At 37.8% G+C, this 17,645-nt stretch overlaps 2 protein-coding genes across 2 annotated transcripts in view; one reads left to right on the top strand and one right to left on the bottom strand.

Annotated features, from left to right (window-relative positions):
• Positions 1 to 17,645, top strand: part of si:dkey-8e10.3 (serine/threonine-protein kinase SBK1) — a 426,835-nt gene that overhangs the window by 62,510 nt on the left and 346,680 nt on the right. The window lies entirely within an intron of this gene.
• The window catches only part of kcnd1 (potassium voltage-gated channel, Shal-related subfamily, member 1), a 104,645-nt gene continuing 87,805 nt past the window's right edge, over positions 806 to 17,645 (bottom strand). The window contains exons 5-7 of the mRNA XM_007245858.4: positions 6,981 to 7,076; positions 5,701 to 5,939; positions 806 to 4,479 (exon numbers count right to left, since the gene is read on the bottom strand). Of these exons, the coding sequence (XP_007245920.3) occupies positions 4,272 to 4,479; positions 5,701 to 5,939; positions 6,981 to 7,076 (543 nt within the window). The 3' untranslated portion in view covers positions 806 to 4,271. The remainder of the gene's footprint in view (positions 4,480 to 5,700; positions 5,940 to 6,980; positions 7,077 to 17,645) is intronic.

The raw sequence follows: 17,645 nt of genomic DNA on the forward strand, positions 1-17,645 counted from the left end.
TCTCCTGATCTGGTAGAAGAAGGTAGTTTGTTCCACCATTGGGGAACCCTGTATGAGAACAGTCTGGATTGCAGGTAGGAAGGAGCTGTTCTGTACTGTCATCACCTTGTAGGCGATTGTAAGAGCTTTGAATTTGATGCGAGCATCAACTGGTAGCCAATGGAGCTCAATAAGCATTGGGGTGACATGTGCCCGTTTTGGCTGGTTGAAGACCAGATTTAGGGCGTGTCGGTGTGTCTTTGGTATTGTGAGGACACAAAAAAGCGCCTTTTTCAGGTCTAAACGTGCCAAAGGCATGTATTAATTCTCTTAATTAATCATGGGTGTTTTTAATTTTGGGCGTAACGTAAAATGAACCAATCAGTGTGCCAGTTGTCATGTCCTTTAAGAGCCGGGTGAGCTCTGACTTTGGCACGTTCGTATCTTGTGCTGTAAAGGTATATTTTATTCTTTATTCTGTTTTTGTTGTTGATGTAAAAACTGGATTCGTCTGATAGGGTATGATAGGGAGCCCTGAAAGCGATCCAATCTTTTACTTACTAATGTTTGTAGAAGCAGTCTTCCCAAAGAACCCTTTGTATCACCTTTATTTTCATTAATCTAGTATAAATGGGCTTTTTCTAAAGATACCCTTGAGCTAAAAGCTAACCAGACTAGGAGATGCTGCGCTGATATCCCTGATACACAGATGCACAATGCAGAGAGACAAGTGCAATTATAAAGCCTTTAATACGTGCAAGATTCATCTTCAGTTAAGTGCTGGTACGAGGCCACGGCTGCAAATGACTCAACGGACCCAACAGTGTACTGAGCTCTGTTCACTTTATTTGTGGAATAGACTATACACCTCTGTGCTTTTCATATCTAACTCTCATTCATCCTCCTTCTGCGCTCTGTCCGTACAGTCTCTGTATGCCGAAAGGAAGGCAGGTGTCCGACCGGCTCCGAGCCCGCTGCATCACGGCCCCCCCGATACAACATGATGGAAAACGATCAAACGATCAAACAATCAAACGAACAGAGATTAAAAATAACTTTGGAACAATGCCTGTAAACAGAGTTGCAAAATACTTTTTTTTTTTCATCACAGTCAAGTGCAAGTTTTTTGTCGTCTTCATGGGAAAATTAAAAGATGTCACATTTAGCTTTTTAGGAAAAGAATGACATTTTTATTGCCCAGTTTCATTGCTGTTGTACATGAATAACCGGAAACTAGTCAAATTGAACTCGTAAAAACATGAAGTCTGAGACAAACCAAAGAGAAAAAAATATAGTCTGGCAGCACTGATGCACAACCATGCTAATTGTTTAAAACAAACAAAAAAATGAGACACAAAAAATAACAAAAAGTCATGTTTGGGTGAACCAAATGGTCAGTGCACTGTAAAATATATAAAGGCCTAATAAAAATGATGCATTGTAGATCTCATTATAGATCATTTGAGAGGTAACTCAACTTCAAACTCAACTCAAACTTTTGATCTGCTGCTGATGCTGCAGCAGCATTGCCGAGTAGCATCACAGTCAGCGCTAACGCTCGCAGAAAAGCGCAGCAGCGACTCGGTTCTGATACATCAGCTCACAGACGCAGCCTTGCGCTGATCCACATCACCCTTTGGAGTGATGAGGGCAAAGAAAGGAGCGCCATCTACTGTATTGTACCCACCCAGACTGAAAGAGCAAGGACAATTGTTCTCTCTCAGGGCTCTGGCAGCAGATGGCAAGCTGCAAGAACGGGATTCGAACCAGCAAGGATAATTGAATCTTATATTAAACACTATTTAATTAATTTCTGCTGCCCTAATAACTGAATTGATTTACTGTAAGTTAACATAACTAAAGTATTATTAAATCCCACTCAAACTCAACAATGAATAGTTTAGAAACACAATTCTATAAACACCTTTCCCATTGGCTGCTGAGATCATCTATTTGCATATTCAGCGAGTCGCCCCTTTCTTTACTTACTTTCCATGTGTAGTCATATCCTCTCTAAGCTTTAATCGTAGAATTATGTAATCACTGATAACATATGTGGTAGCTCAGTGGTCTAAAGCGCTGCCACTATGATTGGTAGATCCCTGGTTCGAATCCCGGTCATGCAGCTTGCCGTCAGCTGCCGGAGCCCTGAGAGAACACAATTGGTTGTGCTTGTTCTCTCTCTCTCTCTATCTCTGGATGGGAACAGTAGATGGCGCTCTCTCTTTCCCCTCATCACTCCTGATGAGGGTGATGTGGATCAGCACAAGGCTGCATCTGTGAGCTGGTGTATCAGAACCGAGTTTCTGCGCAACTTTTTTTTTAGAAATAAAAAAGAGAGTTCTTAGTTTAAACAAAGTTGAGTTAACTCAAAATGCTCTATAAACAGTTGGCCTGCTTTTATATGTTCTACAGTTTGGTTTGGTCGGCCTTTATGTCCACCTCCGTTCACAAGGACACACAGTGAGATGCTGCAAAGTCTCTCTGTTCTGCTACTGACTTCCCAAAGGAGCAAACACATTAAAAAAACATACCTACAACGGTATCCATGCATATTTGTGATCAATGTACACAAGTCCTATCCACCAACCAACAGCACTCAATCATTCATTTACTCACTTACTCACTCACTCATTTACTCACTCTTTCTCTCATTTTCTTACTCATATACACACACATACTTACATACATACGCACACACACTGGAGTCGTACGCTCCAGCCCGGAAAACATATTTAGCAAAGAACATGCCTGAATGTTGTTTGTTTCGTTGTTTTTTTTTTTTGTTTGTTTTTTTTTCTTAGTTTTTGGTTGTTTTTTTAATCATTTTAATCGTTTTTATTATTCCTTTTTTTATTATTACTATTTTTTAGAGTTATTGTGCACTTTTGGGTGCAGCGGTTTTGATCAGTAATATCCTATAAATGTTTAATTTATTTGTATTTAATTATTATTTTTTTTATTTAATTAAATTTTTTCACCGATGTCAGGAAACGAAAGAGAACTGAACCGAACCGAACGGAAAAAGAATCCATGCAAAAAATAGGTGGGATAGCATCTTAGCTGCTCCATTCTCTGCAATCTACTGTACAATGACATGCATGTCTGAGTAGGGTGGGTCCTTTCTCTCTATCTCTCTCTCTCTCTCTCTCTCTCTCTCTCTTTCTCTCTCGCTCTTTCTCTCTTTCTAGTTTTTTTTTGTAGTTGGTTTTCATTTTGGGGAGGCAGGAAAGGTTGGAAGATGCATGTGAAATATGATACAAATTATGATACATATATACTGCCCTGCTGAAGCAATCCCAACCGCATTTTCCCCGTTAATATATATATATATATATTAATTCCCACGTCTTTTATATATATATTATTTCACACGTACGTCTCTCTCTCTCTTTCTCTCTCTCTCTCTCTCTCTCTCTCTCTCTGTTTGTAAAGGTTTCTCTAGAATATAGAGGAGTAGAGGAATATAACTCTCTTTTTTGTGTTCATACTCTTCTGTTTTTTTTTTTTTTTTTTTTTTTCATTATAATCTCTCCCTGCAATTTTTGTACACACACTAAACATATAGGCGTTAAATTCCTGCTTGTTTTAAACGTTGCATATCTGGTAAAGTAAAAGGCCTTCAGTGCCACCATGACCTGTGTATGGGGTATATCGGTTTACGGTGTGACCTGACCATGGCAATCCCAAAATCTTGAAATCCCAAAATCTTGAAATCCATTTTTTCACCATCTTAATCCCAAAACAACAACGAGTGGAACAAAAAAAGTGGAATTCTCTTCCATTTTCTTTCATTTTTGTATTTCACCTTATTTTTTTGTCCTTTCTTTTGTCCAAAATCGACAGTGAAGGTCTGTAGAGGAAGTTTAGTCCAGTAAACTTCTGACAGACAGTCTCCAAAAAAAAAAAAAACACAAAAAAACACAAAGCTCCTGCTGATTTTTCCCGTCTGATTTTTCTCGTCTGATTTTTCTCGTCTGATTTTTCTGAGGCTTGCGTCCTCCTCCTCCTCCTCGCTGTGTTGCTCGTGTTTAGCTCTGGGTTCTGGATCTGGATGATAAAGATAAAAACGGGTGCTTTTGTCTGAAGGAATCTATGGATGCTTTTTTGTGGCTGGAGTCAGAGTTTAGTAGGTTTATACTGTTTGGAGGAGGAGAGATGGAGAGATAGATGGAGGGAGGGAAGGATGGTATATCTGGACGTCTGGCAGGAGAAGCTCCCTCCGTCTCTTTGTGCTTGGGGGGGGGGGGGGGGGGGGGCTCAGCCCGTGTGCTTGGAGGGTTTCTGGGGGGTTATAAGGAGGAGATCTTGACGGTCTCGTGGGTGAAGGAGGAGATGCTGCGGGAGTTGCGCAGGATGCCCGGCACGGCCGGCGACGGCGGCAGGCTCTCGTCCGGCGTGTTGGCGGGAGGCGTGGGGATGCTAATGATGGCCGCTGTGTAATCTCGCTGCTCACAGTTTAACTTCAGGTCCTCCGTCCGGGCGTTCAGGCTGGAGCGGCTGAGAAAGAACAAATACACACACAGCGCATACACACACACACACACACAAATTATGTAATTGCATTAAAACAATTATATCACATGCCTAAATCTTGAAAATTTCATTTTAAGCATTACATAAATAGAATTATTGTTTGATTTGAAAAAAAGTCTGAAAATCCTAACTGTATTTGTAATAGAAATATTTGAAAAAATCAAAATATTATGAAACACTAAATAATAATCATTTTAAAATAATCACAGGACATTTCATGCTCTCCAAACCTTTGGTTTCGCTGCCCTACTTTATATATATATATATATATATATATATATATATATATATATATACATATATATATAAATGGGCCTATACAGATCAATTGCATATCATCTTTGGTATCGCAAAGGCACAAGAAATATTGCGCTGTGCTAAACTAATTCTCTTAATTAATCATGGGTGTGTTTTGAGCGTAATGTGAAATAAATATATTATATATAAATATATTATACTTCTCTCTGCTGACAACTTTTATAGAGACGCGGATTTCATTTTCCAGCAGGATTTGGCACACTGCCAAAAGTACCAATTGGTCTATAATTATAATATTCTAATTTTCTGAGACACTGATTTTTGTTCACGCTTTTTTGTTATGCTAATGAAATGAACACTGTTGCACCTTCTATATACGTGTTGTAGCTTTTTGTTAATGTGTATTAATTATTACTGTTTATTAAAGTGTTTGTAATATAAAATAATATCAATTAAAAATCTTTATTATTTATAAACTATTTATAAGCCCTTAAATGAGCCTTAGTTTGAAGTGGTACCATATTATGTAACAACACCCCCTGGTGGTAGCTTTCCTCTTGGACCTGCATGGACAGCAGGACGGGTTTATTTATGGTGTAAAAATAGAGATGGAATTTCTAGAGATTCCTAGAAATAGGAATGCTGGGGGTGAATGGAGGTGGGATAATTAACACAAGTTTCAACTCATTATCATCATGTGGTTTCACCACAACCCAAGTCCACATTTCACACCAGATTTCTCCTTTAAGCTATTGACCTTTAACTCTTTAGCTGCTGGACAGGTCTAATGAACCAGAGCAAGCGAATAAAATTCATATTTAACATACACAACGCTGGAACTTCTGAAATCATCTACCAGCAGAAGCTGGGTTTGAGCTTTACTAAAGTAAATAAAGTAAATAAAGACTTATTAAAAGTTATTATTACCTCTGGGGGACGGCTGAGCTCTTCAGCACCTGCAGTGTGTCCAGTTCCTGGACGCTGCCCCGGCTGACCGATACGGTGGAGTTGGCGAGCCGGATCGCTCTCCTCTTGGCCCTGCGAGGACAGCAGGACGAGGACACCGCCTGCTGGCTGGAGAGGGAAGTGCTGCGGCTGGTCCTGTAGCCCACCGACTCGGTCATACACATCTCACTGTACGTCAGCTCGTCCGTAAACTCGTGATTCTATGGAGAGAAAGAACAAATCAGTCGATTGGCCGATTGTCCCCCCATCACTAGTGATTCCCCAACACCAGGAGGGTGAAGACTAGCACACGCCTCCTCTGATACATGTGAAGTCAGACTCCGCCTCTTTTTGAACTGCTGCCGATGCTGTAGCATCACAGCGCTAACGCTCGGAGAAAAGCAGCGCAGCAACTCGGTTCTGATACACCAGCTCACAGACGCAGCCTTGTGTTGTGCTGATCAACATCACCCTTTTGGAGTGATGAGGGGAAAGAGCAGAGCGCCATCTACTGTACCCACCCAGAGAGAACAAGACCAACTGTGCTCTCTCAGGGCTCCAACAGCTGATGGCAAACTGCATTACTAATGTCTGATTTAATATATATATATAGTTTTTATGTATAAATGTAGCTTAGAATACAGTAGTTAAGTTACATTATGTACAATAAATTTACATTATGTATATACAGCTCTAAGTTATCCAAAAGCAGTGTGTAAGACTGGTGGAGGAGAACATGATGCCAAGATACCAAGAAGAAAACTGTGATTAAAAACCACAAGGGTTCTTCCACCAAATATTGATTATTTCTGAACTCTTAAAACTTTATAAATATAAACTTGTTTTTTTTTTCTTTGCATTATTTGAGGTCTGAAAGCTCTGCATCTTTTTTTTGTTATTTCAGACATTTCTCATTTTCTGCAAATAAATGCTCTAAATGACAATATTTTTATTTGGAATTTGGAAGGAATGCCGTATAATTATGAGGTTTTAATATGACGGCAATAATATTTAATGAATTGACTTTTAACTCTTTTGACTTTTGATTATTTCTTTTGTTGTAATAATGCTTCTTTCTGTATTAAGTAGTAGTATATGTACTGTATATAACTGTAAGCATCACTCCCCAGATAAATCCCCCTCAGCAAGGTTATCTGCTCGGCCAGATTGAGCATCTTGTCAAACAAAGTCACCCGAATGTAAAGCTGAGGCCCGCGGGCGACTCCTGCCCTGCTGAACATGAGCCTGAGCAGAGTCCTCACCGTGGTCTTCTCCAGGCAGTGGAGCAGATGGTGGTGTTGGTGTTCGAAGGACGATCTGTTCTTCAGACACAGAGCAGCGCTGTCACTGTCGTGATCCTGAGGAGAGAAAAAGCCACATTTACATATCAGGCTCAAGTGTGTAAACAGGGCTAATGCACTGCTGGCACTGCAAACACACACTCGCCCAGAAGCTCAGAGCAGCAGAGCAGTGATCATCTGAACGACTTACGACCTGAACCCAGACTGCACTGCACAGTTTACTACTCAAATGTGGGCATCATAATCATAATCATCATCATCATCATCACCATCACCCCATATTCACATTAACAAAATGTATAGAACAAAACCTATAGAAAATATAAAACATAAAACACAAGAATAATTATGTTACATGTTTCTTCTGTTCTAAAGTAAGATCACTTTTTATTCATTTGAAAATATGGATTAAGTCTCATTATTAACTCTTACTCTCTTACCCATCCCTCCTCCCTCTCCTGTCTTACATCTATTGCACATTAAAAAAAAAACATATATGACACATGTACACTACCACTCAAAAGTTTGGGTCATTATGACATTTTATTTGAGACACTCTCAAAGTAGCAAATATTGATTTTAATGGAAATGAAAGCAACCCTTCGAAGCATATTTCGATATTTATCTTCTTGTACAGTTGTGCATCGGGGCCTCCCACTCCTTTTTCTGCGTCCTTTTTAGAGCAAGTGTGTTCTCCTTTTTGTAGGGAGTAGGTAACGGCATTGTAAGACATTGTCAGTTTCTTTGCAGTATCTTGCAATAAGTAGCGTTTCTTTTTTTTGTTTCATTTTCCTCCCAATTTAGCTAGGCTAATTGTCCCCCACCCATTCACCAATTGTCCCCATCACTGATAATGCCACAACACAAGGAGGGTGAATGCTAGCACATGCCTCCTCGGACACATGGGAAGTCAGACTCCGCCTCTTTTTGAACTGCTGCTGATGCGCCATCTACTGTACCCACCCAGAGAGAGCAAGACCAATTGGGCTCTCCTTTCTCAGGGCTCCGGCAGCTAATGACAAGCTGTACACACTAAGATATTTAGCTTATTGCACAGTTGTGCATCGGGGCCTCCCACTCCTTTTTCTGTGTCCTTGTTAGAGCAAGTTTGTTCTACTCTCTGAAGGTATTAGTTAACAACGTGGCAAGATATTTTCAGTTTCTATGTAATATATTGCATTGAATAGCCTTTAATTCTTAACAAAACTATAGACTGATGGTTCTCTAAAGAAAATTGTTTCTTTCTGACCATTTTAAGCCTTTGAGACTTTCACAAGAGCTCAATAGGGTTAACAACTTTTAAAGCATCTTTGTCTCAAACTGCACATGCTAAGAAATGCACAGTTCTTGCACAGTTGTGCATCGGGGCCTCCCACTCCTTTGTGTGTCTTTGTTAGGGCCAGTATGTTCTAGTCTTTGAAAATATAATATGTTTAGTTTCTTTGTAATATCTTGCACTAAGTAGCCTTCCTTGCTTAACACAACACTAGACTGATAAAATAGTTTGTGAATTGCAGGGAAATGTGATTTTCTTTGAAAAAAATAGACATTTGTAGGTGATCCCAAACTTTTAAGCACAAGTGTATATTGTTATGTACGTTTAAACATTAAATTCTGTATTCTGTAAGAGTAGAGTGTGTGTAATTGAACAGCTTACAGGTTACAGGTTGTCACATAGTGATCACAGCTGTTGGTGAGAAATCACGTGGACGTCCAAATCAGGTAAAATCGATGCCTCATCGCTTCTATCAGCTCGGATCAGTACTTCGACTCTGGGGCTCTTCAGGACAGAAAGCTCTGATCTATTTATAGGTGCTTTTATCTATTTGTGGGCTTTAGAGGATTATTTCCATGAGATCTGCTGCTAAAAATAACTGCCCTTTCCTACACGAACTCAAAGGCAAAGAGAATACATGCATTTAAAAATACATTCCCAGTTCATGCTGTCTGTCAGATTCGCTCTTGAGTACCTCTAAACCTGGCACCAATGCTGATTCAGGGATTATTAAAATATACAAATACAAGTATGGGCATAAAATTGCTGTTTTTATTTTTTATATCAAGTCTTAATCATCAATTTTGTGGCAAAATACTGCTTAAATATGGCTTAAATGCAGTATAGCAAATTCTAGCAAGTTCTGAGTGGTTAGTTAACACATTTGTCTTTTAGCACTGGGGTCTTGGGTTCAAGTCCCAATCTGGGCGTAGTTTCCATGATTTTTCAATGTCTGCATGGGTTTCCTCAATAGGACATGGTTTTGCCCCCCAGTCCCAAACTAGATATAGAATATGGATACTCTAATTTGCACTGGTCATATTGGTGGTTTCTGGTGGTTTCCGGTTGAGAGTATGCTGTATGTGATTGGCTTCTGCTTCTCACTGTTGGCTGAGTGTAATTGATTGTGTGTAAAATGTGAATATAGTAAAATCTAGATAAAAATATTGATTTAAAAAGTGCTCTAAATTATATAAAACTGGTATAAAAAAAAGCTTTTCTTGCTTTGCCTCATTGGCTCTGTAGTGCATGTTTTTTTCAGTGCAGTGGGCGGAGCTAAGCTACTGTTTCACTGGCTTGGGAAACTTCTCATTGGCTGGTTCATGGTCTATTCTGGTAAGTCAGTTTCCTCTGCTGAGACGGGCAAAAGCGATGCACGTTAAGATATCAATGTGTCAAAGTCAGAGCTCACCTGCCTCTTAAAGGGAATGACAACTCTCACTCTGATTGGTTTTTATTTCATGTTACGCCCAAAATGCACCCATAATTTATTAACACTTTCAGATCCTGCATTTATTACAATGGATATCATGTATATGTATCATTTATATATATTTTTTTCAAGTGTTTCGTTGCATATAACACAAATTGAGACCTGTTTTTAATCTGAATAGACTGTAAACGAAACAAAGAAAAAGTTTATAAAACAATGAAACCATAGCTTAGCTTCACCCACTGCACTTTTTAAATGTTTATTTTTGTTTTTAGAGATGGCTTGTGAACAAAATGGTCAATATTAAATCTAAAATATAAATGTTAAGCACAGGGTTTACTTATATATTTGAATTAATTGGAATTAATGTTAAAATAGATTTTATATTATAATATTAGAGTCTTCCTTTCTTTGTGCACATTATTATTATTAGTCATATTTTGGCTCATAATTCAGGTCTGAAAGAGACCTGAATTAAGAGAATTAGTACATGCCTTTTGCACGTTTCACTAAAATCACTAAAATCACTAAAATTACTAAAACCACTAAAATATGGCTCCAGGTCTCAATTAAAGTAACGTGCAACAAAACATTCAGACAAAAAGAATATACATGGAAAAAATATGGAGAAATTATTTTATATAATATAATACGTTACTTTGGTACCACTTTAAAATAAGACTACTTTTATAAAGGGTTTATAAATGGTTTACAATTAGTTTATTAATGGTTATTAATACCAATACTAATACTATTAGGTTGTAAATGCCTTAAAAATCGTTAATAATGAGTAATAACACATTTGCAGAAAGGGCAACAATGACCTGTTGTTTGCCAAATAGTGAACCCCCAGCGATCTGTATTGTTTCCCTTTCTACGAATGTGTTATAACTGAGTAATAAGGATTTTTAAGGCATTTACAACCTAATTAGTCACCATTAATAAACTAAACCATTGTAAACCATTTAGATACCCTTTATGAAGGTAGTCTAATTTTAAAGTGGTACCCATTACTTTAGTTAAAGCTAAAGTGCGCCACCTGCTGTCATGTTATAGCCACTGGCCTTTTGACCTTATTTTCCCACTATTATGACAAAAAGCATCCTGTCCAGCACCAGGCCAGGCCTTTAAGTCTCCTGTACATTTCTTATTTTATTTTTTGCCCTAGATAAGATCTGTCCTGGAGCTCTGGCCCTGGATGTGCTTCTCTCTCTCTCTCTCTCTCTCTCTCTCTCTCTCTCTCTTTCTCTCTCTTTCTCTCAGAAGCTTATCTTATCTGGGTGGTAGAGGACAGTGGATCCAAATGCTCTCCAGCAGCAGTTCGAACCCCTCCTCCTCTTCTGCTCTACAGCCTCAAGAAACGCCCCGTCAGCAGGAAAAGCGTGGCGGTCAACCGCCCGAGGAATTGCACTTTCACCAGATAACATCATCAATAATCAGGCCTCAAAATAATGAGTCTGTTTCTGTCTCGGTTAGAAAGTTAGAAGTTCTCTATATGAAGCTGTACGAGTGACGAGCTGTAGGGGAGGAGGGAGGTCACAGGAGACACAAACAGGAGAGACAGGAGGGGTTACATGAGAATTTCGTCACGTAACACAGGAGACGAGCGGCACATACAGCAATCTCGCTTCCTTAATGAGAAACCGAGTCGCTCTAATCCTCTGGAAAGTCCAGGTAAACATGTACAGAGAGAGGGGCTGCTGTGACGGACGGGCTTCAGACGGGCTTTAAACACTAGCGGAATATCAAACCAAATCTCCAGCCAGAGGGTTTTAGGGTGTTTTCACTTTTCAGACATGTACTTTTAGGTTTCTATGGTCAGGATCAGTTGATAAGTTCATTTACTTGGAGCATTTTCTCTGTTTCCTCTGTTTGGTTTGGTTTCACACAGGCATAAACCTAAACGCACCAGCTGTCTGGTGCTGAGAAAGTAAATATATCTGATAAAGATTCTGTGTTGCAGCAAGTATATTATTTAGTTTCTAAACTGAAAGCAGAAGCATTTCTGAGTGGAGAAGAATATGGATAAAATATAGTGTTTAATGGTACCAGTGTGCTGAACAACCATCACTGCTAATCCTAATAATATATATTTATTCTAAAATCAAATTGGGTTGCTATTCTTTTCGCGGGTGTTCTTCTTCTTCTGGCCACGACACACATCTGTCTTTATGTACTTCTACTTCTAAAAGCGGATCCGGCTCAGTTTTACTGATGCGAGCGGCTGGTGGAGCAATGGAGACTTCAGAAGAGGAAACTCAGAGCTCAGTAGCTCATTCACTCATAGTAAAACCAAAGAAACGTAGGATTGAAGTTTCTGACTGAGAGCGTTTTAACCAGAACAAATAGTGCTGGTGTGAAAACACCCTTTAATACTGATGTGCACAGTATAATAATCCTGGTTCACCTACTGAAGGTTCACTTTCTCAATTAATTATAATCCAATTCTTAGATAACTTATCAAGTTAACAAAATAACAACACTCATCTTACAACATATGGAACTCAATCATTTTTGCCAAACCCAATAGTGATAACGTATTCAATATTTTAGCCAATCACCCAATGAATAATGCATTAATAACAACTCTATACATATAGATCAGACCATGACAGGTGAAGACATGTTACTTAAGGTTAGTAAGTGTTTTAATGGATTTTTTTTGCTGGCCTGTATCATAAATTATTTAAGTAATACTGTACAAATGAAGTAATTGTAATTAGGTAATATTGTATGCAGAAATTAAGTAAAGATTACTAAAAGAAAGGATTGATTCAGTAAAAATAAAAGAAGTAAAGTTTACTAAAAGAAAGGATTGATTCAGTAAAAATAAATGAAGTAAAGTTTACTAAAAGAAAGGATTGATTCAGTAAAAATAAATGAAGTAAAGTTTAATTAAAGAAAGGATTGATTCAGTAAAAATAAATGAAGTAAAGTTTACTAAAAGAAAGGATTGATTCAGTAAAAATAAATGAAGTAAAGTTTACTAAAAGAAAGGATTGACTGAAGTTCAGTTCACTTATTTACTCTGTGTAACATTTAAGACTTAAAACCGAGTTGAAGTTACTTAAATTTATCTGAAATTAAATTTACTTAAAAAAAAAAGCAAATGCAGAAAATTGCAAAAGCTTTTTTAAGTAATTTTTACTCGTCATTTTTTTCAGTGTAAAATATTCCCCAGCGACAGGTGGTTTTGCTCAGAATTCGAGGCAACTAACATAAAACAAACACTACAAATAAAACACCCCGTGGTACTTTGTACGAATTAAGGAAGTGGATTTTCATTTGTCCTTTTGTACCCTGTTAAAATCATTAGCACAGCAGAACAGTGTGTGAGAGAGGGGGAAAGCGAGGCCTTCAGCACAAAGCGAGCTGGAAAATTGAAGTTATTTCTATTTGTCATGATCATTTTTCTGCCTAATTAGGAGACCTGTGGCAGACTGCACTGGCCACCTAATTGTAATTACTTTGGTAATAAGACCAATTTCATTGCCAGTTACTACAGGGTGCAGTTTAAATGCCTCTGCAGCACCGGGTTCGGCCTCCCCGCAGCAGCAACAGCAGCAGATTAACCCATCAATCAGCGGCCGCTCCATTGTTAAGAAGTGCTGATGGGGACGTCACATTAACGACACTATTTTCCCTGTTGAGACAAGAGACCTGCGCCGTGGACCTCAGAGCTCGCCATGTTTAACATCTCCACGTGTTAGACTGGTTTTAAAAAAAATTATTTTCATTTTTCATCAAATGGTACTAAAAAAATATTTTTTCTAACTCAAATTCATTGGCATTGGCTCATTTGTTTGTGAGAAACATATATCAAAACACATTTTCCATAAACACACACTGTACACCCCCCCCCCCCCCCCTACACACATTTATATTACATACAGTATGTTTGGCCAAGGGCTAATAAACATTGCTTCATTTGTAAATTTGAAACTAAACAAATTTTCTACTCATATCTTGAGTTTAATTCATTTTCTTTTACATTTTATTAAAAAAAAACTAATAAAAAAGAGTAGCAGTTTTTGAAAGAAATGTAACATAAGAAAGGTAAAGGGCAAATATTAACCATGTAAGCTGTTTGTTTATATTGCTTGTAATTTAGGTGAAGCGAGCATGTGTAAAGCATTTTAATGTTAAATTGCTTAATTTTGCTGAATTAAATACAAGTAACAAAGTAAACGAGTAACAAAAATATGAACACCACACAAGGGTTAAGACCTCTGCTATGTGATTAAAGGAGAAGTTAGGCCAAAAAAAAAAAATATTTGATATGATCTTGCCCTTGTCCTAAATGTAATACAAAGAAAGTTCGCTTCTAAAACTTGCTTCAAAAACTAAGGTACCAAACTGAAAGCCTAAATAATCACACTCTCAACTTTCTTTAAACTATATCTCACAAAAGTAACTACACCCCTCATATTTTTGTAAATATTTTATTATACCTTTTTTTATTGGACTAACACTGAAGCTAAATAGTAAAAGAGCATAACTTTGCTGTGCCCTTGAAATAACTAAACATCTAAACTGATAGCAACAAAAGTAATTTTCCCTCCCTGATGTCATGTGACTTTCTCTCGAGTGTGTATAGGGAGCTGGTGTGATACATTTAGTGTATCATTATCGCTCTCACACTTTTCTCCTACCGGTCACTTGAAGTTTAGCATGGCACCTCATGGCAAAGAACTCTCTGAGGAGCTCCAAAAACTTGTGCAACTGACAGAAGAAGCTGCAGCTTAAAATGGAACAGAAAGTTAGTTAAGGAATGGACAATACTAATTAAATGATGGCCCACCTTCTCCCTTTCTAATGGTTTTCAGATAGTTAGGGGTAGATAACCAGCAGCTAAGTTGCTAAACCTAAACTCTACAACTTAATTATCTCATTCCCACACCTTAATAAGTTGTGGCTTATTCACAAGCTTTAATTATCTTGCTCCCTACACATTAGGATCTCATTCCAATGCCTTAGTACATTGTGGCCCACGCTTTAATAAGTTAATAAGTGACCGTGCATTTGTTTTTAACTTGATGTCTGTCACCTTATGATGTGTGGTTATACTGGCAAAGCATGCAAAATATAAAAAAGGTGTAATACATCTCTATACAGAGCTTTTTATGCACACACTGACACTTTACCCAGCCTGTGTATTCCAAAATCTTTAAACACAGGCTGCAACAAATCTTCCTGTTCAAAACACAGCCGAGTACACATGTGAACAGAGAGAACGCACAGCAGAGTCACCAGCACAGGCCAACCCAGAAACCAAGACACCAAGACAATGGAGATTGATAAACTGGAAGAGAGAGAAATCTTCTCCTCACCCGGGTTTATAAATAGCACTGCAGGCCTGTTTTTAATGGGTTTATAGATCCGAGCTGGAAAATATACACTCACACACACTCTCACATGCACAAACACACACACACACACACACCTCCACTCTGGGATTGTAAATATTGGATTAATGTGGTTTTCACAGGCTAAGAAGAAGCAGAACAAAGATTGCACCGAGCTGGTCATATAATAAGAGTAGGAATTCATTCTTTTTCATTTTTTCCTCGTGTTTTCCTCTCCTGTTCCCTCTCTTTTTTCACATTCATCCTCTTTCCATATCTCTCTATTTCCAGTATTTCTTTTTTCTTTTCTTTTTTTTTTTGAAGTTCTAGCATGTCCTGTAGTGCTGGTAAGTGCATTAAATCAGTAAATCAGTAACGCACGTTAATAAAACATAGATTTATATACATTTAAATATATAATAAAGTATCTACTCTAAGTATACAGTATGTTTTACTGGCAAATATGCAGGACACAGCTCTGTACATAAATGCATACATACAAAAAAAAAAGACAAAAAAAAAGACAAAAATTGTGACAAATCGTTCAACGTCCAAAACGTCTAAATACAGCTCTGGGAAGAAAAAAAAAATAAATAATATATATATATATATATAAATATATATACCTATATGTACATATATACACATACATATGTATACATATATATATATATATATATACTTATACATTTTTACCAAATAAAAAAAAAACCTCTGAAATATAATCAAGAGGAAGATGGATGATTACAATCAGACCAAACTGAACTGCTTGAAAGTTATCCAAAAGCAGTGTGTAAGACTGGTGGAGGAGGAGAACATGATGCTAGGATGCATGAAAGCTGTGATTAAAAACCACCATGGTTTATTCCACCAAATATTGATTTCTGAACTCGTTTTAAAACGAGTTTAAAACTTTTTGAATATGAACTTAATTTCTTTGCTTTATTGTTTGAGGTCTGAAAGCTCTGCATCTTTTTTTTTCAGCCATTTCTCATTTTCTGCAAATAAATAAATGCTCTAAATGATTCAATTTCTATTTGTAATTTGGGAGAAATGTTGTCTGTAGTTTATAGAATAAAACAACAATGTTCATTTTACTCAAACATAAACCTATAAATAGCAAGATGAGAGAAATGGATCATGGATAACAGATAATGGGTGCATAGATAACAAGATTACAAGGATGTTGTTATAATGTTATGCTTGATGTATATATGTTTGGTGTATATATCCACAGCTTTCTATTCACTTCATAGAGTGGTGTACCTCCTATAATACTAGCTAATATATATTTTTTATGTATTAGCTCTGTACAGACTTACATTTCCCATAGTAAATGGGAAAAATCGATATCCAGTGTTATTTCCATTGCTGTAATTTTTGGGGTTCACTCAAATTTCACAAAAAAAAATAAAATAAAAAAAAAACATTACGTGAGCAACAGCACCCATAGGAAAATGACTAAACAACAAAAACAACAAAACAGGCCCTGGAAACAAAGGACATGCAGCAGTACTGCTGTAATTATGATAATTACATGGGATAAAACCATCAGGAGAAACAGCGACGCTGAAGGATTCTGTGTTTTTCCTGCAACGCCAATTAAGCTAGAATAGTGTTAGCTTAGAAAGTACTCTGGGAGAGAAAACAGGAAAATAGGATGCCGTGATTTAGCGCGGGACTATTAGCATCCTGTCTCTTGGGGAGAAAAAATGAGCACTAATATTTTACTAAATTCCACTATCATTTCCCAACATATTCACTCAGACCCTCTAATGGAATTCTCATTAGTGTCAGATCCCTTTCAGAAATGCTTTGCAGCTATCAAAGCATGGCTTTCTTTAGGGGAGGGGGGGGGGGAGGGGGGGGTTGGTTCATTAGAAACTGATATATAAGCCATACTTACGGTGGCCGAGAAAGCCCAACGCAGTGCAAATTGAAATGCGCTGCAAAAGCACAAAACACATCCATCAAAATTACAACACAGGCGCAGCAAATAGAAAAACGCGCTGCAAATACAACCACAACACAACGGAAGTGAGTCACAACACAACGGAATTTTCCCGGGGGACCTTAAAAGATACTGTACCAGCTAAGCTGCGTCTTCAGTAACGTCTCGGACTTCACTATGTGTACAAAGGACAATAAGTGGCAAACAAGGCGTTTTGTGAAGCAGAACTTTTAATAATATGCACACAACCGTGGTAATCACAGGTAATAAACATAACTTACTTTTCAGAAGCTTGTTTGCCACTTACTGTCCTTTGTATACAGCTGGTACAGCATCTTTTAAGGTCCCCCGGGAAAATTCTGTTGTGTTGTGACTCACTTCCGTTGTGTTGTGGTTCTATTTGCAGCGCGTTTTTCTATTTGCTGCGCCTGTGTTGTAATTTTGATGGATGTGTTTTGTGCTTTTGCAGCGCTTTTCAATTTGCACTGCACTGGGCTTTCTCGGCCACCGTACATACTGATAAAGTGCAGTATAGAACAAAAAGGGCTATGCTATGCCTGTGCAATCACTATGCATTGTGCTATAAACACACTTAAAGTACAATGTATCATGTAACTTTTAA

The sequence above is a fragment of the Astyanax mexicanus genome, chromosome 12 (assembly GCF_023375975.1).
Source record: "Astyanax mexicanus isolate ESR-SI-001 chromosome 12, AstMex3_surface, whole genome shotgun sequence".
NCBI lineage: Eukaryota > Metazoa > Chordata > Actinopteri > Characiformes > Acestrorhamphidae > Astyanax > Astyanax mexicanus.